Source organism: Miniopterus schreibersii (genome assembly GCF_964146895.1).
Source record: "Miniopterus schreibersii genome assembly, chromosome: 7".
NCBI classification, from domain to species: Eukaryota; Metazoa; Chordata; class Mammalia; order Chiroptera; family Miniopteridae; genus Miniopterus; species Miniopterus schreibersii.
In genome coordinates, this window is record NC_138108.1 from 21,886,120 (window position 1) to 21,912,505 (window position 26,386).

The window sequence follows — 26,386 nt, forward strand, 5'->3', positions numbered from 1 at the left end:
TAGAAAATCCCAAGCATTCAAAGGCCCAGATCTTAACTCTGTAAAATCCTTAGGCTCAAGATTTAAAGTGAGATGTAACTTATTTTAAAAGCACTTCTAAGCACAAACTACAAGAATACTCTTTTTATGAATAGGAATCAATAATATATCATCTTATTCTGAGCTAAAGATTTAATGCTTTTCAACCTTTATAAACCTATTACAAATAATCTAATGAGGAAGAACTCTGAAACTGTATTTATAGATAGTGAAGCACAATTGCTTTTGAAGCATAACCACATCCCCTCTTAAGTTCAATGCATTGGTCCAATGCTCTTCCAATTTTTTCTCTGAATTATTAGTCACCTCTTAACTGGGTTTCTTGCCTTCAGTCTCAATCCTTTCCAATCCAACCTCCAAATTCCACCAAAGGAACTTTAAAAAAACTTGATCATGATGCTCCTATGCAGAAAATTCTTTAGTGGAGACTCCTATCTTCCATAACAAAACATCGAAGTCCATTAACGATGCATGTCTGGCACTTCAGCATCTGGTTCCCATTTGATTCTCCACATTTGTCTGTGTCTCCCTCTTCCTGCCCACCTCCATCCCCAAACTGCACATACCTTCTTCCTTGAAGATTTTTAATTCTCCAGATAGTCTTTCTCATCATCAAACACTATTCATTTCTCCCCTCTTCTCTCAACACATCTCTACAAATGGAATTTCTTTTGTAGCTAAAGTGTCTCCTCATTTCTCCAGCTTTTTAACTCAGCCAACCTAACCTGTTACCTGACTCATAACTAGGGTCTTCAAGATGGCTTGAGAGCCCAGCCAGCGTGGTTGAGCATCGACCTATGATCCAGGAGATCACATTTCGATTCCGGTTGGGGGACATGCCCGAGTTGCAGGCTCGATCCCCAACAAGGGTCCTGCAGGAGGCAGCTGATCAATGACTCTCTCATTATTGATGTTTCTATCTCTCTCTTCCCCTCTCCCTTTCTCTCAGAAATCAATAAAGACAAGTGTGTTTGAAAAAAAAAAAGATGGCTTGAGATACCACTTCATCTGGGAAGTGGGCCTGGGAATGGTGAGAGTTGGAAAATGGGGGTAGGAAGATGAATGGGAGAAAAGATGTGTACTTTCACTTGGACTTTTCCATAATATTTGAATTTTCCTGCCATTTTATATTTTCAAATCTAGATTTTAAAAATATAAATATTTCACATCCTCCAAGATGTTTTTCTTTTTTTATATCTTTATTGATTTCAGAGAGAGGGAGGGGAGAGGAGGACGGAGAGGGAGACGGAGAGGGAGACGGAGAAGCATCAATGATGAGAGAATCATTGATTGGTTGCTTCCTGCATGTCCCCTACTGGGGATCGAGCCCACAAACTTGGCATGTGCCCTGACCGGGAATCGAACCACAATCTCCTGGATCCTAGGTCAATGTTCAACCACTGAGCCACACCTGGCCGGGCTCCAAGATGTTTTTCTAAGGTACTACTCTAAGACCAGAAATAGAAAAGTTTCAACTTTAATGCCTGTGGTATATATAATAAAGAAATTTTATGCAAATGAAGCGGTTCATGGTAGGCCCTTAGACAGTTTTGAGAAAGGCTAGGCTGGCCACATCTGAAAGACCCCCTTCCCCCTGACTTTCTGGGAGGGGGAAGAAGCTGGTGACTGAGTTCAATCATGCAGTCAATGAGGTAATAAGACCCAATAAAACTCTAGACACCCAAAGCTCAAAGAATTTCCTTATTTGGACACACTGATGTTCAGGGAGGGCAACATGCCCTGACTCTATAGGGAGAGAGCATGGAAACACTGCATCCAAGACCCTTCCAGGCCCTGTCCAACACATACCTTTTATGATAAAACCATAATCATAAACATTGCGCTTTCAGTGGGTTCTGTGAGTCGTTGAACTCACAGAACCTGAGGGAGTTGTGAGAATCCCCAGATTTATAGCAGATTGGTAAGAAGTGTGCGTGGGTTCCACGACTTGCAAACAGTGTTTGAAGTTCAGGCAGTCTTACGGAGGACTTTGCCCTTAAGTTGTGGGATGTGGAGCTAACTCAAGGTAGTTTCAGAATTGAAGGGAACTGCAGGACACCCAGTTGCCAGGGACTGACCAAAGAAGAAAAGAGCCTTCTAGAAGCCAAGTCTAGTATCAGCAAAAGAGACTGCTGTGATCAATTAGCAATGTCTGTGATGAGCGCAGGGTTATACAGGAGTATCATGCATGTCACACAACTGCCATCCTTGTACATGTCATCAATGAAGTCTTTGTGCCAAAAATTAACAAACTCACCCAAGGGTAAGAAATTAAGTGTTTCTACATACCTGGTAGGCAGCTTTTCAAAGTCAACATCTAAGAATTGTTCATAGCTAGCAACAAAATTGTCCAACCATAGTTTCAGGTAATCTGGATCTTTCTGAAATAAGAAAACCGTTAGAGTATTAAGTATATCAGTCAGAAAAGAAAAAAGTTTTTACTCCTATTAAATAAATTTAAATTGATAAATCTAAAGAAGAAATATCTATGAGTGATATTCAGGAAGACATATGTTCTAAGTATAGTGAACCTTCAAATGGCTTTTCATGTCACTCACACAAAGAGCTACAGTCTTAATAGTCTATAAGATTCTAAACAATTTGCTCTCCCTACCTCTGCACTACACTGGATTGCTGGCTGTTACTAGACGTGCTCCAACCTTAAGGCCTTTGTAATGGCAGTTTTCTCTACCCAGAACACACTTCCCTCAAATAGCTGAATGGCTAACTCCCTCATCTTCCTAAAGTCACTCTTCAAATGACACATTCTCAATGAAGCCTAATTTTACCACCTTTTCTTAAAATGCAAACCTTCTTACTCACCTTTACCTTATCCTATTCTGTTGCCCCACCTCATGGTTCTTTCTCACCTTCTAACATACTCTATAATTTATTTATTTATTAATTTGTCTGTCATTTCCCCTAAAATGTAGGTTTCAAAAGTGTAGGGCCTATCTAAGGGCCCACCAAGAGTGACCTGTTTTTGTTTCCTAATGGATACCAAGTGACGAAAATAGTGCCTAGCACTGACCAGGTGCAACAAAGGGGCACAAAGGGAACTTTCCAGGTGACAGAAAAATTCTGTTTTTTATTAGTGTAGCAGTTAATGTGTGCTTATATTAAAACTCATCAAATTTGACTTATAATCTGTGCATTTGTGTTTTATAAGTTACATCTCAAAGCTGACTTGACAAAAATGATTCATCAGAAATGTCTTTTTAAATTGTAACTGCAGCCCGGCCAGCCGTGGCTCAGCAGTTGAGTATTGACCTAGGATCCAGACGATCAGGGTTCGATTCCCAGTCAGGGCATATGCCCGGATTGCGGGCTGCAGCCAATCAATGACTCTCATCATTGATGTTTCCATCTCTCTCTCTCCATCTCCTTTCCTCTCTCTGAAATCAATAAAGATATATTAAAAATAAAAAATACTAAAAATAAATTAGAAATAAAAATAAATTGTAACTGCATCAGTAAAAATGATGTTCAAGTTTGTTTCCTTCAAATTCTTAACATTTCTTTAGTCAATTTCAACATGATACTCAGGAGTCTTAGTTACTTCATCATTAGTTATTTCCCTAAAATAAAAGCATTACTCTACAAATCAGAATTCCTAAAAGAATGTTCTCATAATATGTAGACTGCTGACCTTTTGTGTGTTTGTTTTTCTATTAATATAATGTTCCAAAATCAGACTGTAAATTGCCACTATCTACATCATCACTGAGAAATAAGATGGAAATATTTCAGAAAAAATAACTATCTCATAAGCAATTTTCTCAAAGATTTCATTACTTGCTTTTTTCATTCCAACTAGCATGTCATTCACTCATTCATTCATTCATTCATCAATTTAGGATACGGCTCCAGAAATACAAGTACCTGGAGTTTTCCTTATCCTTTTTAATAAAGCAGAGGATTCTCTCTCTGTAAAAGTTAGAAACAAAACAGTCTTATAATGGCATAAAGAATTAATGCATTTTTCCTCATAGTTTATTTAGGAACTCTACAGTATCTGGTTCTAAGTCTAAAGGTCAAGCTACCAAGTGTCTGGCAAGTATAGAGCTCTCCTAGGAAGCTGAGCAACTATCAGAAATGGTACTTAAATTTGTAAATGTTTCATTTAGTAAGAAGTAAAGCAGTTTTTTGAGCACCTACTATATTCTAAGTACTATAGCAAGCATTAAAGTATATCCAATTTATTTCTTACAGCTCTCCTGAGGTTTCATTTCCCCCATTTTAAACGTCAGAAAAGGGAAGTTCTAAGGATATGTAACTTTTCCATGGTCACACGGTTAATAGTCAATAGTTCTGGGTTTAAAATGCAAGGATATATGAACCCAATTGTGTTCTTCCGACTACACTACACTGTCTTTGAACCATGAGAAATAAAATGGAGTTTAGTGGGGAAGAAGAGGATAAGAGTTCAGAAAGAATCAATAAACTCAATGCCTTAAACAACTTAACACAGAAATCAGCCACATTCCACACAGCCTGAGTAAAGCCTTTGAGGATCTATACTTGACTACTAAAGGCCATAAAAAGAAAGATCTCCACACACTCGGAAACATTAATTAAATTTCAAGCTTAGTCACTTCCATGGTTAAGAGTTTAGTATACTGAAACACCACAGGATGATCTATCTCCACATCTGTACAGTATTTATTAATATAGCACACAAATGTATTAAGTACTGTAGGAGCACTGGGGCCAAATTATGTGAACCCTAATCACTGCTCTGTCACTTTCTTACACAAGTCACCTTATGATTGCACATCAGTTTCTTCCTCTATAAAAATGAAAATGATAGTATCTTTCTTTACAGTGCTAATGTGAAAATTAAGTAACCTAATATGTGTCAAAGGCTTAGGACACAATGCCTAACATATAGTGTATGCTCAATAAGAGTATTATTTTTAGGCCCACAGGGCATAGCTCAGCAGTTGAGCATCGACCTAGGATCCAGGAGACTGAGATTGGATTCCCGGTCAGGGCACATGTCCCGGTTGCGGGCTCGATCCCCAACAGGGGGCATGCAGGAGGCAGCCGATCAATGACTCTAATCATTGATGTTTCTCTCTCTCTCCCTCTCTTTTCCTCTCTCTGAAATCAATAAAGATATACTTTAAAAAATAATAAATAAAAATATTATTTTTATAACCTACTGTGTGCCAAAATTAGGAAGCTCCACAAAATAGCAATGTTCCCATGCTACATGTAAACATATTTAAATATTTCATGATCCCGCTTACCACATGACTTTGTATTCTTTTCCTTTCAAATCTTTTGCATTTACTATCTGTAAAACCACACTGATGTTTTTCATCTGTAAAATGAAGATAGTACTTTCTATCTCATAGGGCTGTTAAGAGCACTAAATGAAATAATATAAAGCCTGACATTTAGCAAATGTTCAAAACATGTTGGCTATCATTATTAGACATAGAGTCTGCTATGAAATCAGTCATGGTCCAATGTAATAAAATAAGCAATTATAAATTAATTACAAAATCAACTTTATTGATTTTGCGCTCACATATTCATCCAATCATCTGCCATTGTTTAAGACAAATACTCTTTCATTCTAACTGCTATGTAGCTTACTGCTGGTCTCTGCAGCTTCAATTTCTCCTACCTATCCACAGCTACTAATGGAATTTGTCAAATTTAAACCTAATAATCTTTTCTTTCCTTTTCAAATACCTCCAGTGGTTCCCCATTACCATAAAATGAAATCTAAACACTTAGAGATGTGCTGTCCAATACAGTGGCCACTAGCCAAATGTGTTTTAAGCTACATTAAAGCAAAAGAGGCTTTTATCTTCCCATAACATCCATTCCCTTGCAGGGAAGCTTTAGCAGGTAATGGAATTAAGGAATCCATACAATTTCACCTAGTTCTTATCAGTAGACTCACAGGGAAGAATGAGGGAAACACCTTACTCCCTCTGTGCAATATTATTTGAGTAGTATTCCTTCAAGCTTTAGAACTCTAAATGTATTTCAACCGTATGTTGGGCAGCTCCCAACTTACATATGAGTTGGATTTTAAAAGTTCGTTTAAGTCAGCTATACAGGGAAGGGCAAAAATAGGTTTACAATGGTTCATATGGAAAATGGTAAACATTAATAAATAATTATACAAGAATAAACCGTTTTAGGTACGCACAACTGTAAACCTACTTTTGCCCCACCCTGTATTCATAATGTATTTTCTAACATCCACCAAAAGAAGATAAATTCCCCCCAAAGAAACTATTATTAATAGTGATCAATCTTTAAGGCCAGCCCTCAGGTTTTTCTGACAGAACCTAGCTACTTCAAAAAACATTTAGTAAGTACACACCGAACATGTATCAACCAAGGACAGACTCCATGAAGACAAATGAAACAACTTTATGCCAATTATACCTTAATTTTTTAAAAAACAAACAATCTTGTCCTCAAAGTGCTATTTTTTTCATAGAAAAAGAGGCATAAAGATTGTAAATTGGTGTAGCCACCATGGAAAACATATGGAGGTTCCTCAAAATTTTAGAATAGAACTACCATATGACTGAGCAATTCCACTTCTCAGCAATTATCCAAAACTCTAATTTGAAAAGATATGTGCACCCCTATGTTCACTTCAGCATTGCTTACAAAAGCCAAGATATGGAAGCAACCTAAGTATCCATCAATAGATGGATAAAGAAGATATGATACACATATACAATGGAATATTGCTCAACCATAAAAAATAGATCCAGACATAGAAGCGTGTAACAGACTAACGAATCTCACAGGGAAGGTAGGGGTGGGGAAGTAGGTAGGGAGAGATTAATCAAAGAATTTATATGCATATATGCATAACTGATGGACAGAGACAACAGTGTGAAGGCCTGAGGCAGCAGCAGGTGTGGGGTGGAGGGGGTCAATGGGGGGGAAGGGAGGACATCTATAATACTTTCAACAATAAAGAATAATTTTTTTGAAAAAGAATGAAATCTTGCCATTGGTGATAACATGGGTGAACTTAAAAAAAAGAGTATTTTTCCGCCCAGCCTGGCATGGCTCAGCGGTTGAGCCTTGGCCTAGGATCCAGAAGATAGCAGTTCAATTCCCGGTAAGGGCACATGCCCGGGTTTCGGGCTCGATCCCCAGCTGGGGGCACGCAGGAGGCAGCCGATCAATGACTCTCTCATCATTGATGTTTCTCTCTCTCTCTTTCCCTCCCCCTTCCTCTCTCTGAAATCAATATATTTTTTTAAAAAAAGAGTATTTTGCTAACTAAAATATGTGAGAAAAAAGACAAATACCGTATGATTTCACTTATATTTGGAATCTATAAAACAAAGGAACAAACAAAACAAAAACAAACTCATACATACAAATTGATGGTTGCCAGATGGGAGGGGGTGGTGGGTGAAAAAGGTGAAAGGGATTAAGAAGTATAAATTGCCAGTTATTAAAATCATCACAGGGATGGAAAGTATAGCATAAGGAATATAGTCAATAACATTGTAATTACTATGTATGGTGTCAAATGGGTACTAGACTTATCAGGGTGATCATTTCGTAAGGTATATAAATGTATAATCACTACGTTGCACACCTGAAGCTAATGTCATATTGTATGTCAACTGTAATTAAACAATTTCTTCTTATTTTATCTTTATTGTTGAAAGTATTTCAGATTTCCCCCCATACAAAACAGCATGAGAAGCAAAACAGTGTGACAAGTTTTGAAATAATTCAAAGGAGAGAATTATTGACTCTGTCAAGGCTGGAGGTAATTGAGTAGCTGAAGCACAAGTTTTCATAGATCATAAGCAGATATTCTCAAGGAGGGAGGAGAGGAGGGGGGAATTCCAGAAAGACAATATAGCAAGATATGTTCAAAGATATACAATATTTGATACTGTTCTAGTGTAGAAATGACAGGAAGCAGTGGAACAGGTACATACGATTATAGGACTGGAGAAGTCATCATTTCCTAAGCAAGTACTTGGCAACACTGTTCACTTGGATGAGAAACATGGTTTGAAACGTTTTATAAAAGTTGGCTGCGCTCAATCAAGTTTGAGATGCACTTATTAAGCAAAGTTACATGAGATCTTCAGTAACATATTATCTTTGAGATGAAAGATGCCTTGTGAATGGCATTGGAAGGGGCGGATATATTTGAGCTTTCCAAAACAAATATAACAGCAAACCTTATCTTCCTGACTCAATTTCATTAGTTTTATCAAAGAACCAACTTATTTGGTTGATCCTTTCCATATGTTCATTATTTCATTGATTTCTACTCTTTCTAAAAGCATTTTATTAAAATTTCAAACATACATAAAAGTAGAGAGAATGGTATAATGACTCAGCTCCAACAATGATCAAATAATGCAAAATCCATCTTCTTTCACATATATCACCATCCTCAACTAGATTATTTTAAAGTAAATCCCAGTATCATATCATTTCATCCACAAATATTTCAATATATATCCCTGAAAGGTATCTTTTTAAAATATAACACTATTACCAAATCTAAAAAAAATCAGTTCCTTACTTAGTGTTCAAATTTTCCTGATTCACTTATAAATACCTTTAACTGTTTGATAAGATCAGGACCCAAATAAAGTCCATAAATTATACAATTGGTTGATATACCTTTTAAGTCTTTTTCAACCTATAGGTTTCTATTACATTTCTTTTTTTGCCCTAAACTATTTGTTGAAGACACTAGATCATTTGTGATGTATTTCTCACATTAGGAATTTTGCTTACTGTATATCCTTATGTCGGTCTTCTGTATTTTCTATGAATTAGATCTAGAGACTAAGATTTGGGTTCTTTTTTTCTGGCAAAAATATTACATAGGTATTGTTATATATGTCCTTCAAAGGGTACATATCTGGTTATCTCTTCTGTGATATTAGAAGCTACAGATAAATATTTCCTAGATCCAGTATTTTATTAATTTCTCCAATAAACCTTATCATTTCCTTATATCACCATGACTACTAGAAAGATTTACAGAGAAAAGAGCTATTAATTTACTCTTAATCTTACTTCCACATTCTTATGATTATATGCCAGTCATCCCAAAATGTTATATAGTGGATAGTAGTCAAAATTAAACATATTCCTTAATACACGTCGACCTTCTTATATATTTCCTGCAACCATTGAAAAATAAACATAATAAATTTAAGGATTTTCACATTAAAGGGAAAAAAACGTAATTTCCTTTACTTTCTTTGGGTTTATTTTATTCTTATCTTCTTGAAATAGATATATTAATAATCTATTCCTGCATAACAAATTAAATTAAATTTAGGAGCTTAAACAACAATTATTATCTTAGTTTTTTAGGGTCAGGATTTTAGAAGCAGCTTAGGTGGGTGATTCTGGCTCAGAGTTTCCCATGAGCCTATAATGAAGATGTCAGCTAAGGATGAAGTCATAGCAAACATGACTGGGCTGGAGGGACTACTTTCAAATTTACTCACATGGTGGTTGGCAAGGTTTCAGTTCTTCACAACATGGGCTCCATAAGGCTGCTCACAACAGAACAGCTGCTTCCCCCAGAGCAAATGATCCAGGGGGAAAAAGGGAGTAACTGCCATGAAAATAGTGTCTTTTCTTATTTGACAAATGACATACCATCACTTTTGCCAATTCTATTGATCACAGACAAGCCCTCGTACAACGCAGAACACTTTTTCAAGAGTTTTTATTGTGGCATTCCTATCTCAGTTTCACCACTATTTTGTGGGCGCCAGATTATCAAGTGTCTTCTGAGGTCAGCGGTATTAGCATGACTAGAAACCACAATTGAACATGATGTATATCACCAGATCTTGGGATTAAGACTGATATCATGAGAGACTTTTGGAGTTCTTAAGAAAGACATGAAGTAGACATTGCATATGGGAGAGTTATGAATAATTTCAACCAAGAAATATGGCTGTCGTAGACTGGATTCTGGGTCCCAATTTTTCACTCCTTTGTAGTAAATATGCCACGTAATATTACAATGGGAAAAGTAAACTGTAGAAAAGGCAAAGTTGCAACAGTATGTCAGATATTGATTGAGGCTTGTGTTTCTGAAACTGGGGTGCAACAACACTGGGGTAATTAGAAATATTTTCCAAGTCCACATAAGAATTTTTAAAGTTTGCATTAACACTTCTATTAACTTTTAAATTAATTTAAGCATATTAGAGCTGACTACCTTGTAACTAGTACTTTTACTCAATTTCAGTGATCACATAGGCTTTGGTACCAAGTGACCTACCAGTGACTTCAATTTGTAGAGCAGTATTTTTCAAATTACAGATGGATTCTTGGCAATCTGAAAATTTTCAGATGCTGCTGAGTACTATGGGAAGTACGGTACACAGACCAGTAAAGGTACTTGTCCAGATAAGGACAAAAATCAAGAGTAAACATTTAAAAAATTTAATAGCAATCTGGCAATAAAGTTCTGTTGAATTTAAAAATAGAATAAACTTGTACTTTCAACATCTTTTTCCCCATTCTTAATAGAACTACTTTGCTAAAGCCTCCAACTTTATTTACTTATTCTTTTAAAGATGTCTTGTTATTTTTTTTAAATCCTCACCCGAGGACATTTTTCCCCATTGCTTTTCATATAGAGTGGAAAGGGGGGAGGGAGGGAGAGAGAGAGAAGCATCAATATGAGACACGCACATTGACTGGTTGCCTCCTGCACTCACCCTGCAACCGAGGTATGACCCTTGGCCGGACCCGAACCTGGGACCCTTCAGTCCGCAGGCCGACAGTCTAACCATTGAGCAAACCCAGCTAGGGCTAAACCCTCCAACTTTAACTGTCAAATTTAACACATGCTCCATAATGCTTTTCTTCACTGCTTTGTTGAATTTTACACTACTGACTACTCCCTTCTTTATAACATCCCTTACTTTCTGAAGCAACCACTCACTCCTGGTTCCCCTCCCTCTCAAACTCCTTACAAATTCTTCTTTCTCCATTCTCTCCTTAAATGATAATGTTGTCCAAGACTCCCTGACTCTGACCCTCTTCTCTTTCTCTCATATAATTGTTCACTAACTGCCAGTATGATTAAATCTCAAACATTTATTTCCAGCACAGACCACCCTTTTTGACTCAACTAGGTGGGGTTTATCTCTACCTAGACGTTGCACAGGCACTGCTAACTCACATGTTTACCTGAAAACCTAGTGAATCTGTGCTAATCTGGTGAATGGGATGACCAAGCACTAGTTTCCAAAACAAAAAAACCTGAAAATTATTTTAGACTGTTCCTTTTCCCTCATGTTCCACATCTACACATTTAAGTACTATCAATTTTACCTTCTACCAAGAAATTTTTCAATTGATATTCAAAAGGAAAAAATAAGAAATTTTCATGCATCTTAGCAACTTTTTATAGTGCATAAACTCAAGTCAAACCACAAAGGTAATATTTCTTTCCTAATAGCTACTCCCATGTCTATAGATATAAAATATTCATTTTTTGCTTTCACATCTAACATCCTAAAATGAAGATGTAATTGGTAACCACTGCTACTGAGCTGCTAATGATTTTGTTTTGTTTTGCTTAGAGTCAAATATTACTTTCCTTACATACAAAGTCATGATTTAGCCACAGAAAATTAAGAGCCATTTATACACTCTACACATACCAAGACTTACTAAATGCGGTTAAATTATAAGGGTTGATGTATATTGGTGTATCTTAGAAAAGCTTCATTTAGGATTATAACCAAAATTGAACAAATACATTATAATTTTCTAAGAATATTCATTCATTCCACTTTTTCCAAATCTATGTATATAAAGAGGTACTTGCCATTTTATCTGAATGAAGCACCTCTATAATCTGTTTTCTTTATGGAAAAAAAACCCTTTTATTCTGAAAAGGAAGTTTGCTCTGAGCTCACTGCAAAACTATCTATCTCAGTCATATTCCAGATTTAGCAGGACAAAGGGCAACAGCAGGAAATGGAGCATCATCAAGGGCCAAAACAAACTTGGTTTAGGGTTTTTAAAAACCTCAAATCATTAGGATTTTTAAGCACTAAACTTAAAAGCAAAAATACAGATTACAAATTAAGATTTTTATGAGCACAGCTTCATCACTACTGATAAAAAGACAACAAAATATTGTCCTCTATTATTACACAATATGAAGGTAAAATGAAAGTAACATTGATATACTCTCATGCTTATATATGTATTTTTTAAATAGTAATAAAGATTACATTTTTATATTTCTTACCCTTATGGTGCATTTAAATATAATCAATCCATTTTTTTCCTCAACAACTTTGAGAAATATGCAAAATAGCTATTTTTTCCCCCATGTGACATATGAGAAAGCTGAAAATACAAATAAATTAGGTAACCTGTTTTTAGGTCCTTAAGATCAGAAGCAGATGTGTACTAATCTTGGCTCTAATTCTGTAGCTTCACAAAATTTTTCTGTGTAAATGGAATTATCAAAAAATAAACCAGCTAATGACAAAAATGAACCATGAATTTCAACCCACGTTGCCACATTTCAAAATGTCATGCTTTTGAGTCACTTTGTATCTTTTTACTGAGCCAATGCATTTGATACTTTCCACTAGACAGAACAAAAATAACTCAATCTTATCAAAGAATTTGATAAGCCTCTCAAGGCTCAGTTTCTCTTCTGCATATTATGGTGGCCAACTGCAGCACTCTCAAAAGGCTAAATGTCGAACAGAAATATATCCTTAATTCCTATCCAAGGAGAGCAACTGAAATAGGGACTTTATGATACATATGTCTTGTTCTATGTAATACATGAATTCCAAAAAGTTGTATGATAATGTGGAGACTAAATGGTTCTCAGGACTGTCTCTTACCACAAGCACATTAAATGAAGCAATGTCAGAAAGATACAGAAATAATAAGGTGCCTAATACTGGTAACATACACTAAAATCTTTAGATATTAAAAAGGAAGTCAATTTGCATTCTACACTTAAGAAAAATATGCTCAGACAAGAAGTAGTAGTTAAGTACTGAACTAAAATCCAGATACAACATGAAACCTGTTCAAATTAATGTTTAACTTATAAGAGCTATATGAAATGCATTGTTAATGAAATCCTTGACCCTGGGTGGGGATGACCGTTGAGAGGCAAGAAAAGTTCAGACTACATAATTTGAATTAGTCTCATACACTGGTGAGACAATCTGTAGAAAGCAGGAATGGTGGGTGATCAGAAATTATCCTGCCTGTATCATGTAATGATAATTACATGTGGTTAACAAATAACCTACTAGAAGATCAATGTTTCTAACAATACAATTAAATCTTATACCTAGCAGGAGAAAGTGAAAAGTTAGACCTAAATAGTTTGTTTAAAAAAACAAACTGCAAAGTTTTTTTACCCAAATTCTTTTCAAATATTGAGTTTAACATGTGAGCACCCATCTGCTAAAAACTGAAACCAGTAATTTATTGTAGTTTTATTTAAAGGACTTTAATCATAATTTTCAGGCTTACAAATGAACCCAAACTAATAGATAAAAGACATATTTATATATTCTCATAGTATTCCTTTGACAGAACAATATTACTCAAGGGTTATTTCTGACATAATTCAACTTATTAAACATCTACTAAACTTTTATAATGCTCAATGGCAACTTTTAAAACATCACATTACATACAAACACTGCGATGGTACCTTAATATCAATCTATTGCTAATACACTGTAGAATACCTGTGCTAAAGTTAGCACTGTGGCAAACGAGGAGGATGTCTTAACCTTATGCCCTGAAGTGGACCTTCAAAAGTCTTCAAAGTCATTTTCTCTAATCAGGTGTGTATACAATGTTTGGCATGGATAGCATACCAACTAGGGCGGCAAAATAGTAGACAAAAGTTTAAATTTTAATCACTAAAGATGAACTTGATACTCAAGAAAAATAATTGGTCACCTTGGAAGGGTGCTAGTAAGTCAAGTAATTGTAGAAACAAAGAGAAAAATCAAGCATTTATTATGCCTGCTTTCCCTTTAAGGAAATGTCATCGAATAATTGATGAGGGGACATTTCTCAATACATGTTCTAATAAATATAGAAATGACAAAATTGGATATCACAGCTTTGCAAACTCCTAAAGAAGTCATTAATGAATATAGACAAAACCCACTGATAGCCAAGATGCTCATAAATTATTCTAGCCTCCCCCACCACCAAGTAGAATGTGAATCAATCAAGCCTCTAGATATTCCAGTTTGTAAACACCAGTAGAGAGGCACAAATAATTTAAATCAAAGAAATTCAACCAGCAAAACCCAGACTGAGAAAAAACTCTAATGTTAAAACCTGGTTTCTTCAACATATAGAGGGAATAAAAAGTATAGTGAGGGACAACCTATAGATTAAAAACTTAACAGATGTTTTCAACAAAACGTGTATACTTTGTTTAAATATCAAGTAAAAAAAACAACAAAAAAATTAAAACATTTATGATACTACCAGGAAAGTTTGAACACTGACCAGATACTTGATGATTTAAAGAATTATCATATTGTGATGTTTTTAAGAGGAGTTCTTATTTTATAGATATATTTTTAAATCTTTATGGATAAGGTCATATGTTGTCTGGAATTTGCTTCAAAATAATTCAGGGGAAGAGATGGTGTAGAATAGGGTTACAGATGAAACATTATCAAAAATAAATTGATAATGACTGAAGCAGGGTGACAGATACAAAAGGGCTCACTACAGTTATCTTCTCTATTTGTGACTGCTTGGAATTTTCCATAATAAAAGTCTATAAAAGAAAGATGAACTAAAAAGTTCTATATGACAATCCATAGAGCGAGGACAAAAAAATTCCATGTCCCTCAGAGGTCAAAACAAATGAACTAAAATCTTAATGGTGAGTTAGACAAGCATTCTCCCTGTACACACACTCTATTACTACCTGACAAGCGAGAAAACTGAGACCCAAAGAGGTAAGTCTTGCTCAAGGTCACAAAACATCAGCAGAGCCAAAACCAGACTCCACAATTGCAAGCCCAGAAATAGCTCCAAGTTGGATCTAAGTTAAAAGAAGATGTAAGCAGTCCTGAAGTAGTCGGAAAGCCCATCAAAGATGTAAAAAAGGTCTTAAAAGTTAGGTGAAAAAAAAGTAAGCTGGCTTGGAGGGCTGTATGCTAGAGTGAGAGCAATAAAGCTAGAAAGTATAAAAAACTGTATATTTGGTAATCATCCTCACTAGGGAGCAGAAGTGTTAAATCTATTATGTATATTTGAAAGCTACTTGAACTGAAGGTGTTTGTGGGAAAGAAAGTTGTCTAGCTTACAAGTAGCTTATTCTTGAACTGGTGAAACATGAAATAACAATTTTTCGAAAAAAATTGAAAAGAATTTTAAATCTTAAGTGGACAAGTGATTTAAATCGTAAGCATAAACTTGGGACTTATCTTCCTGTCCAAGAATAGGCTTCAAAATTTGACTGTGAAGGGCCTTCACTGTTTACTTAGATCTTGATGAATAGGAGGATTCATTTATATTAAATGTCATTAAGAATAAAATCGTGTATGCCAACGAACTATGCTGTCTTTTCAACTAGTGCAGTGTCATGTAAATAAAACATGAACTCAACCTAGAAACAACATAACTAATTAATAAGACAACGTAACCCCCCATTTACCTTTTGTCATCCAGAAAAATAGTAAAACCTAGTAAGTTTGAGGTATTTTTAAATAAATCATTTTCAAACTAACAGGCATTCATACTAAAATGCATTTTAATTTTTGGCTAACATGTGTTAGTGACTATTTTCAAAAGTGTCTGGTGATTTGGATTCTTTTTTATTGGAAGAGTGGTCTATTTTTAAAAAGACATTTCTGGCATTAAATTACACAAGACTAAAAGCTATTTTAAAAATCCCTATTAAACATTTCAAAGTATACATCCTTCCATAATTGTAAGAAATACCAAACCAGAAAGTCAAAGAAAATTCCAGTGTGACCTATAAAATTTAATATTACAGATAACTGAGATTATCTGTTAAAGAATAACTTATTCTTTAAAGAGTTGAAAGTATAAAAAAGGAGCCAGAAGGGATGATGCAAAAACGGAAGCTGAGACTTGAAAACCACTAGAGACCTAAAGTAACTTAAGTAGATTAAAGATGTTTCTCTGACCCTTGCCAATATCTTCAAAGTGATAATGTAGCTTCTCACTTGAAAAAGATGTTTTAAGTAGTACCCTTCTCCTCCGATAGCCTAAAATCAAAGCTAACGTAAAAATTCACACGAAGGCAGAGAGAAAGGAAAATTATTTTTCATTGACAAAATCAAAAATATTAAGGAGTCATACTGGATAAGACCATGGACTTGAATCAGGCAGTACTGAGTTTCTGGCTCAGTTCTGCTACTCACTAGCCCCCCTAACTTCAGCATCAGTTTTCTCATCAGTAAGATAATTACAACACCCATCTCACAAGATTGTTGTAAGAATCAAATGAGACAATGCTCATCAGGTGCTAACATCACAGCAAGCTTATAGTAACCATCTCAAATCAAAAACCTTTTTATATAATCAGTAACCTTTTTTATACAACTTAAAAGGTTAACCATGAGAAAAATGCTTAATGCTCTTCTCGAAAAAGTATCTCTATCCTCCCACTTATGGGAGAAAAAGAAAAGCACAAACAAAAATTAAAATATTTTATTTTCTCTTAAGGTCATAATTTTACTTATATAATTTTGGGATCACTGAAAACAAATATCAAATAAAAACCACATCCTGCAGGTTTTAGTAGCATGCCAGTATTGTGCACGTGTTCAAACCTGAAGAAATGGAAACAGCAAATCCTGTGTTTTTACATTTTGGGTCATTACTATCAATAAATATGCTATTATCCATTAAATAAAGTGATAATAAGGCCAGTAACAAAATTTTATAACAAAATATTTTAAAACTTAGAAATAAAAAAGCAGTTACCTTTGTACAATAAAGCATCCAAAGTTCAAAGAGCCTCTCTCTGGATGCCATTCTGGCTTCCACTCTGGCACTTTAATTTTTCCTCAAAAAAAAAAATTATGTTCAAGACCACAGCATGTTCATTTTATTTTCCAAGTTTTTCAGCTGTTACAGTATATTTCAAAGCAGTAGGGAAAACAAAAAGGAGTGAAATAAACGGACTGTCTTCTGGTGAATAAAATTCAGTTTCAGCAGTAACTCCAACTTATCTTCATCAGAAGTTGGGCAATTAAATAAACCTGTGAAAAAGAAAATATGCAAATATCTGCTAGAAAGAGATCATACTAAAGATTTTAGATTTATCAGACCTAGAGATCTATCTACTTAACTTCCCACAAACGGGCTAAGCTTTTATTTACAGTTAGATTTCACAGAAACTTGAGTTTCAGGAAAACATTACAGTTAATAGTATTTCGCATGAATACAGAGTCAGAATCCTCTAGGGCAGACTCATAAAGATGCGTGCTCAAAACCAAAAATGCGTCCACTGATGATAAACAGCAACAGGACGTTCCCACGCATATTTTCTTTAAAAAAAGAAAAAGCACACTTACTTCTGACATACAGAATCCCTCAGAATTTCCTAGTACGCTTCTTAAACTTGCTGGAAATGTTTGTTGCTGTGCAGCAGGGCGTGGGGGTGGAGAGTGAGGAATTCCTGGTTTGTTTGTTTTCACAATCCTCAGAGAGTGAAAATCAACCTGCCCACCTGGCCTCTGCCTCTCCCCACCCAGGAAGAAAGGAGCTCGCACGCACCGGCGAGGAAAATGCCCGGGGAAAGCCTCCAAGTGTTTTCGGAGATCTTTAAATTTCCTCTTCGCATCCCAAACCGAAAGAGAGGCAAACTTGGTGGGCCAAGCGGCCAAGAAACGCTCTGGAAGTGAGGCAACGAGAGCTCGCCGTCTCCCACCCGCTACCTACGCCCGCCCGCCAGCGCCGCCGCACCCCCGAGCCAACCTCGCCCCTCACAGCCGCCGCTCACGCCACAGCGCGCCATCCGCCAAGCACCCGGGGCCCTCCCACTTCTGCCACGCAGACCCCCTCTTCCCTTCACCCGCTCCCCCTCACCGCGCTCACTTTAGGGGGTTGCGCCGCCGCCGCGGGCCGACGTCTAACTTTGCCTCGCCCCCTAACCAACCCGAAGCCCCGAGTCACCCCGCAGCTGGGCGACGGGCGGGAGAGGGAGGCGGGGCGGCGACAGCGCGAGGCGGGGCGCGAGGTCTGGGAGGAGCCAGGGGCGGGGTTGTCCCCTCGGCTAATCATTCCGGCCTCTGAAAATGTATTCGGCCCCAGGGCAGTCGCTGTTCATTGGCCGCTCTTGCTGGGAAGGGGCGGGATGACATGAAGCCCCGCCCCAGCATGCCTGCGCAGTCGCAGTCTCTCCATCCCTGAAAACCCAGCGGCTGTCGCCACTCCAGTCTTCCCCCAGCCCTCGACGTGTAAGGGAGGGGCCAACGTGCTGACGTCAAACCCTGGCCCTGCTGGGCTCGGCAGACGTAGCCTTCGGCTAACAGCGTCATTTCCGGGAATGTGCGGAGGGCGGTGGGCAGTACAGTGAGAACTCAGGTGCATTTCGTTTGGTTTTCTTGCTGTGCAAAGGGGATTGGTCCAGGTAGTATACAGTAATGTGAAAACAGACAACCATCCCTACACCCCTCAAAAAGTCATTTTCCTTAAAATGTGCTGATGCCTCCCTCGTGCTTTCCCGTTCGCCGAGCGTCAAGTCCTAAAAGCTTATTTTGCCACAGCTAAAGGTTTCAAAACGGTTTTACCCTTTCAGGAAAAGAAAAGAGAAACGGCTGCATTTACGAGATACGACTTTCAGAGTTTTTTTAAAGGAGGAGGGGAAGACTCATAAGATGTATCGCCTTTGGTACACATAAACAGTTTTAAATTTTTTTATTGTGAAAAATTTCAAGCATATACAAAAGTAAACCAGTATAATGAAATCCCACATACATACCAGCACCGATCTTTCAAACTTATCAACTAACATCCCATCTTGTTTCATATGTTCCAGCAGTCAGCAAACTGTAAAAATCCGGAGAGAAAATATTTTAGGTTTTGCACAAAACTTACATAACAAAAATCAAAATAAGAATAATTCATGATATGTGAAAAATAGGTGAAATTCAAGTTTCAGTGTTGTAAAGGTTGTTGGGACGCATTAATAGCTACTTTCACTCCAAGATAACTGAATTGAGAGTAATTTAGAGCAGTTGTTTGCAAATTGAGCCTTTTCAACATCCCTCCTTGGTTGTCTAGCAAGCATGTGAAACTTAGCACGTGAAAACTTCAGGAGAGCGAGGAATTTCTCTTCCTCTTCCCACGAATCCCCCATTATAGTTATTAGCAGTTCTATTCTTCCAGCTGGTCAGTCCAAGAACCTAGGAAGTACCCTTTCCATCTGTGGCATGTACCTCACATTCAATCCAATCCTTTCAGCTATATTTGCAAAATATATCTGGAATTTAACCATTTTCTACACCACCACTACCACCCTGACATGAATTACAATGAAATCTTTTCTGGTTTATTGTAAAGCCAATTTATCTCGTTGCCTCTACTTATGCACACTCCCCACCCATCGATGATTTTCAACACTGCAACAAAAGTGATCTTTTAACATAGAGATAAGATGCCACTCCTCTGCCAAAACCTCTCCAATGGCTTCCCTTCCTACTTAAAATGGCCAGGAAGGGCCTGTGCTTTCCTCCCACACTTCCCTCTCTAACTTCTCCATTATCCTGGCCTTCCCTTATTTCACTCCAGACACAGGCTTCCTTGCTTGCTGCTCCTCACATTCACTAAGCATACTGCAGTCTCAAGGATTTTACATAAACTGCCCCGCACCTGAAATGCTCTTTCCCCTGATGTCCACACACAATCTTCAAGTCTCTGCTCAAGAATCCCCTTGTCCATTCCTGCAGTCTGGATGTTTGTGTACTCCAAGTTTTATATGCTCATGAGCATGCTAACCCCCAAGATGGTTGTATTAGGAGGTGGGGACCTTTGGGAGCTATTAGGTCATGAGAGAGTAGCGCTTTAGGTCATGAATGGGATTAGTGCTTTTATAAAATAGATCTCTCAGAGCTTCCTAGCCCTCCCTACACAAGAAGTCTGGGAGCTGGAAGAGGGCATTCCTCTAATCATGCTAGCATTCTAATCTTGGATTTCCAGTCTCCAGAACGCTGAGAATTAATTTCTGTTTAGAAATGACCCTGTCTGGTATTTTTTTATACAGCAGCCCAAATAGACTAAGATACCAGTGAAGCATTCCCTGACCTTTGTTAGAAAATAGCATCCCCTTTTCTTCCTTTATTTTTTACTATAGCACTTAACAGCTGACATAATTTCTTTGTTTATTATTAGTTCCCATCGAAAGAATTAAAGAGATAAATTAAAATCTCAGGGTTGCTTTTTCATCATGATTCAGAGAAAGTAAAATTAGGTTAACTTGATGGGTAATGACATCTTGTATGTATAATAACCTGTTTGCAATCATTCCAACTCTAGGAAACCTGCCAACTGAAGCAACTGTTCAATTGTGCTAGATAGAACATAGTTTCCCTTGGACAGAACTGAAGACATATGAGCAAGTTTTTGTTTTTCAACCATCCCTTTCATAAATTCTATCCTGGCCATTGTGATTTAATCTATACCTTTTCAGTTAGCCTTGCAGAAGCTTATCAATTTTATTGATTTTTTTTTTTTAATCCACATTTTGGTTTTGTTGACTTTCAATATTGACTTCCTGTTTTTCAATTTCATTGATATCTGCTCTAATTTTTAATATTTATTTGTTCTTTTTCTAGTTTTCTAAGGTAGGCATTTAGAAGATAGATTTTGGATCTATCTTCTTTTCCCATATATACATTCAATGCTATAAATTTCCCTCTAAGAGCAGCCTTTTCCATATCTCACAAGTTTTAATAAGTTGTATTTTCATTTTCATTAGTTCAAAATGTTTCAGTTTCTCATGAGATTTCTTTGACCATGTGTTATTTAGAAGGGTGTTGCTTAATACATACCTAATTCAATATGTTCTTACTATTATTATTTTGAACAATTATCTGTTAGATCAATTAAGAATAAGAAAAATAAAAGGTTTTTTCCTGTTAGCTGGATATATTTCATTTTTCTGTTTTTTTGTTTTGGTCACAGAATGCTGTTTGCAGTAAGGAAGCTGGCATTGCAGGATGGTGGTAAAATGGCTTGTTCACATAAACCAGTACACATGTTCACCCTTAGTGCAAAAGGCCCTAATGGTACGTACCCTATCGAAATTCAGGACATCTACAATATTTTGTTTTGTTGTTTGTCTTCTGTCATCATTTTTTTAATCCTTACCCAAAGATTGTTTTTTATTGATTTGAGAGAGAAAAAAGGGGGGAGAGAGACAGACAGAGAGAGAGAAACATCCATGTGAGAGAGAAATATTAATCGGCTGCCTCCTGTACTCGCCCTGACCAAGGATTGAACCTGCAACCTAGGTATGTGCCCTGACTGGGAATCAAAACTGCAACCTTTTGGTGTACAGGACAACTCTCCAACCAACTGAGCCATCCAGCCAGGGATTGTCTCTTTTTTTAATAAACATTTTCAAGGTTTGTCCAAAAAAAGGACCACATAGGTTCTTGGCTAGCAGATGACAACTCAGAATAGTTGTTGCACACTTGAACTGTCACCTTTTCCAGGCTGGCAGTTGATATCTTTTTTTTCCTTCAACTCATTTTTCTTTTAAATTTAATAATGCTCCAACTGAGACAGGATAATAAGAAGATAGGAAAATTCTTTGGCAAGTGATATGGGGAAACAGACAGATAGCTGAACTAGCCGAGCAATTTATAGCCAGATAGAGGTCACTGGGGCAGAAAGCCCCAGGCGCCTAGCAATGTGCAAAATTGGCATATCCTCCCCTGGCATATTACTAGCCATGCGGTTTAGAACCCCTGACCTTTCTTATTTCTGGTCATGGGATTCAGACCCCCCAACCTCCTACCTTTCCTCCCTAGAGATAACATCTAGGCCTCAGTTGTGTTTCAGCTCCAGGCCCAGAAAAAGAGCAAAACCAAATGGGCAATGCCAGGACCAGCTGTGATGACTTAATGACTCCTGGTACCAACCAATCCGTGGAGACCATAACCCTGAAAGGGCACACCTGGAAAAGCTGACGAATATTCTATTGAGATCCTTCCCTAAGACCTCCCCTAAACTCTCAGCCTTTAAAACCCTCAAGATGAAGGACCCAGCTCCTGTTCTCCCTCTCCAGAACACACCAGTGCCTTTCCCTTCTCCTTCTTCCCCCACAGGAGTGCATCTCCTAAACTCGAAGGGACCCTACAAGACTTGCAACCAGGGGAGCAATGGGCAGGGGCCGCTCTCCTGGGCTAAACCCCTAAACCTGTCACCTTTCTCTGACTCTTCAGTGAGCTGACAGCAGCCCCACCTTGGCTCACTTCTTTCCTATAACATTTCTAGAGAGCCAAAGCAGCCCCACCTAGGCTCTCTCCTGTTGCTTCTTATATCCTAGGGCCTTCCTTGTTTCACTGCCCCCAGTTTTAATAAATATACTCTCTAAATCACCTGGACTCATGTTGTGAAATCTTCCCTGCACGAAGTCAAGAACCTACACACGGTAGGCCAGAGGCAGACCCACTCCTCCTCCCAGGTCCCATTTCCGATTGCAACTAGTCCTGATGGCTGGCTCAATAATTTAGATTTCATTCTGTATAAAATTAGAGTTTTAGGTACAGACATGACAAGATTAAAACTATATTTGTTGTTCTAGACTTTGTGGTATCTTTCCCAAGGCAACATGTAATCATACACCCCACCCTATACAAAATATACTACTTAAAATTCAGTTGAAACATAAAAGAAAACCACTTTGCTTTCATGTATAATGAACTTTCTATGGTGGCTGGGAAGTAATTGAAAGCTAAGACTTCACAATCTAGAATAGAGAAAAATTCTTTAATCAAGAACAAAAAGGAAATTACAGGAAATTTTTATTTAAAAATTAGCATTTTCTCCTTTTAAATTCTTATTTCCTGTGAAGAAAATAAAATTTTGAGACTGGGAGATATTTCTTGTTCTAAGAAAGCAGTTTTCTTGAAATTCAATTGCTCTAATTCAAATTCATGTTAATCAATATCTGGATTTCTTTACTACTTGTTATGTAACAAGGAATATTTCTTTCTTAGAGCAATACAATGCTATAACAATTAAAAAGAAAAAACAAACCTTTGTGCAATCTCTACCCTTGTCTGCTGTATCTATCACGCATCTCAGTGACTTTCTTCCCTACATTTTACACAGTAAAAAGTCAAATAATATATTTCTGACCAATCTATTAGCATTCCTAGTAACTATATCCGGTACTGTTTTCAGTTTTTTAAGTAATTGTTTTAATTTGTATATTCGTTTGATTTATTGGTTCCTCTTTACTGTTTGAGTAATAAAGTGGGTTAATAATTATCAGTTTATTTGGAATTAAGGCTATAAGAGTCAGAGCTTCAGGGGCAAATCACCATAACTGTGACTCATGGGGCCTTACTTTTTTCATATAACACCAAGATTTTAATAGTAATCAAATAGGAAACACTTAAAAAAAGAATCTTGGATCAGGGAGTTCCTCGTTGTAGGGGCAATCTGACACATAATAAAGGCAGTCAATTCAACAATGATTAAAACAAAAGGTGCTTCAGTTTTTCAAAGATATTTCTGAAAAAAGTACATACTATTTCACTTTTCCTTTTTTATTATAATGGATTACATGTAAGGGGATATATTTTTGTTTATTGAGCATTACATTCTCATATTTATTTCCTGCCAAAAGGATCATTAGCTTTTGTTTATCACATGATTCATCGTAATGAAACACATGAGTAGATCAAGAAGATTATGGTTTCCAGCTGTGAATAAAGAGATGGAAAATAGTGCCCTAAAGAAATAAGTATGAATGAAACAAAAGCTTATTTCAGTATAAATTAAGAGGGAGAATAGACCATTAAAGGCAATTTTTTTTTCCAATTTAGTTTTTAAGTTTCCAAATGAGAAATCAAGCAGTCCCTGTAAAGGATATACCCTTAGCTAAATAATTTTATAGACAGAAATGGCATCACAAAAGCCTAGTTTCCTAATTTTCCTAATTATATTTTCTTATTGTTTGCAGTTACCCACTCAGTCCCATTAAAAGCTTTCTGATGTTTTATTGGATACTGAAGGGTCATTTTACTACAAAAAGGAGAACCACTTAGGGGTGGTATAGAATAGTAAATTATTACTTAATGGTTATAGAGTTTCAGTGTGAGATGAAAAAATTCTGGAGATGGACAGTGGTGATGGTTGCACAACAGTGCGAATGTACTGAATGGCAATGACTTACACACTCAAAAATGACTGAAGTCGTAAATTTTACCTTATGTGTAGTTTATCATAAGAGAGAGAAAAAGAAAGAAAAGCAGTTATTCCACTTGACTAGGTTATGGTAAAAAGGCAAGAAATTCTAAAAGCCAAATTAGACATTTTGTGTAATATTTTATGCATTATAAATTTTATTTCTCATCAGTCAGTTTTAAGAGCTATTAAAAATAACAGATGTTATGGAAGTGATAATAAATTGCATATAGATACTGAAAACATCAACTTCTTTTCCTTTTAGGTTCCTCATCCTCCCCCTTTTACAGCTTTTGCTTTAAAGTGATGACTTGGTAATTGCCAACTTTGCCTACTTCCTAGGCTGTGCCCCTAGAAATCCTGTTATCTTTCTGTCTCTCCATTCCTGTTCTTAACTACCTGAATAAATTAAGGGGTGCATTAAGCTAATGTAACAGAGATACCATAAAATACAGTGGATTAAATAAGACAGGATTTAAAGTCTTTCTCTTATAACAACCTAAAGGTAAATAAGCTGTCCAGGTGGTAGGGCAACTCAGCTCCACAATGAGTGTCAAGGACCCCCATACTCCCCTTCTCATTGTTCTTCCAACTCCTAGGATGCTGAGCTGTGCAACCAGCTCACAGGAAGGGAGAAAGAGGGGAAATGAAGAGCCATTTCCTTTTAAGCAAAGTGACATGGAAGTTGCACATCACTTCTCATATTCCATGGGCTGAACTTTAGTCAATGGCTACATCCAACTGGAAAGATTATTTCTCACTAGGAATTCATATGCTACGTTAGTTCTGTGGAAAAATAAATTTGGGGAGAGGGAGGGCAAAAAAATGTGCAGTCTGCCACACTACCCTACTCCCACTGTCATTGGTATAATTGAACTTGATTTGATTCTCTGATGATATCAATATCTCCAGAGACTAAAAACTATTAAATTGCATCTATCATAACATTCTTCTAAAAGGTTCCTATAAGTTTTTATTCCAAAATTCCTGTATAACAATCTACCTCAAATTTTAGTGGTATAAAACACCATTTTATTGTGCTCAAACATTCCACAGGCCAGGAATTTGGGCAGAGCAAAGAAGGGATGGCTCATCTCTGCTCCACAATGTCTGGAGTCTCAGCTGGAAGACTCAAAAGCTAGGAGTGAATCTGTGGCTGAGGACTGAAATAATCTGGAGACATCCTCATTTACATGTCTGATGGTTGGTGCTGGCTGTTGGCTTGGCCTTCAGCTGAAATGTCAACATAGCACCAACCTGTAGCCTTTATAGTTAGTCTACCTACATGGGTTAGTTTAGGCTTTCTCACAGTGGTTTGTTAAACAAGAAACAAAAACCACTAGCCATAAGGAAAAAACTGATAACTTTACTTCATTAGGATTAAGAAAGCCTCTTCTTGAAAAGCACCATAGAGAGTGAAAAAAAATTTTTTCCTGGAATGGAAAAATATATTTGCAGCACATATTTTGATAAAGGCTCTTATTTGGAATATATGAAGAATTCCAACAAATAAGCAATGTAAACTATCTAAAAAAAATTTTAATGGGCAAAATATCTGAACTGGCCATTCACACGAAGGGAAATACAAACGGTGAACAAATATTAAAAAGGTACTCAAACTCAATTGCAATTAAGAAAATGCAAATTAAAACCACTGTATATTTACCAGCTTTGCAAAAATTAGAAAGTCCGACAATAAAAAGTATTGTTAATGATACGAAACAACTGGAATTATCATACATTGTAAGTGAGGGTATAGATTGGTATAATCAATTTGGAAATCAGTTTGGCACTATCTGGTAAAGATAAAGATAAGAATAGCCAATGGCCCAACCAAACACTACTTTATATATAGGCTAGAGAAACTGTGTGCATATGTACCAGAATATATGTACCAACTTGGTGTTCAAATATCTATACA

General features: G+C 36.8%; 2 protein-coding genes across 5 annotated transcripts in view; both read right to left on the reverse strand.

The window, feature by feature from the left end:
* Positions 1-18,130, reverse strand: part of NBEAL1 (neurobeachin like 1) — a 114,957-nt gene extending 96,827 nt beyond the window's left edge. Inside the window, exons 1-3 of the mRNA XM_081143492.1 lie at positions 17,619-18,130; positions 17,026-17,303; positions 2,329-2,420 (exon numbers count right to left, since the gene is read on the reverse strand). Coding sequence (XP_080999618.1) covers positions 2,329-2,420; positions 17,026-17,076 — 143 coding nt within the window. The 5' untranslated portion in view covers positions 17,077-17,303; positions 17,619-18,130. The remainder of the gene's footprint in view (positions 1-2,328; positions 2,421-17,025; positions 17,304-17,618) is intronic.
* An 809-nt stretch (positions 18,131-18,939) lies between these two features.
* Positions 18,940-26,386, reverse strand: part of CARF (calcium responsive transcription factor) — a 65,599-nt gene continuing 58,152 nt past the window's right edge. For 2 of the 4 annotated variants that reach the window (XM_081141852.1, XM_081141853.1), the window contains exon 20: positions 18,940-19,095. The gene's annotated coding sequence lies outside the window, so the exon portion shown is untranslated. The remainder of the gene's footprint in view (positions 19,096-26,386) is intronic. The other 2 variants (XR_013999124.1, XR_013999125.1) reach the window with 1 other exon arrangement.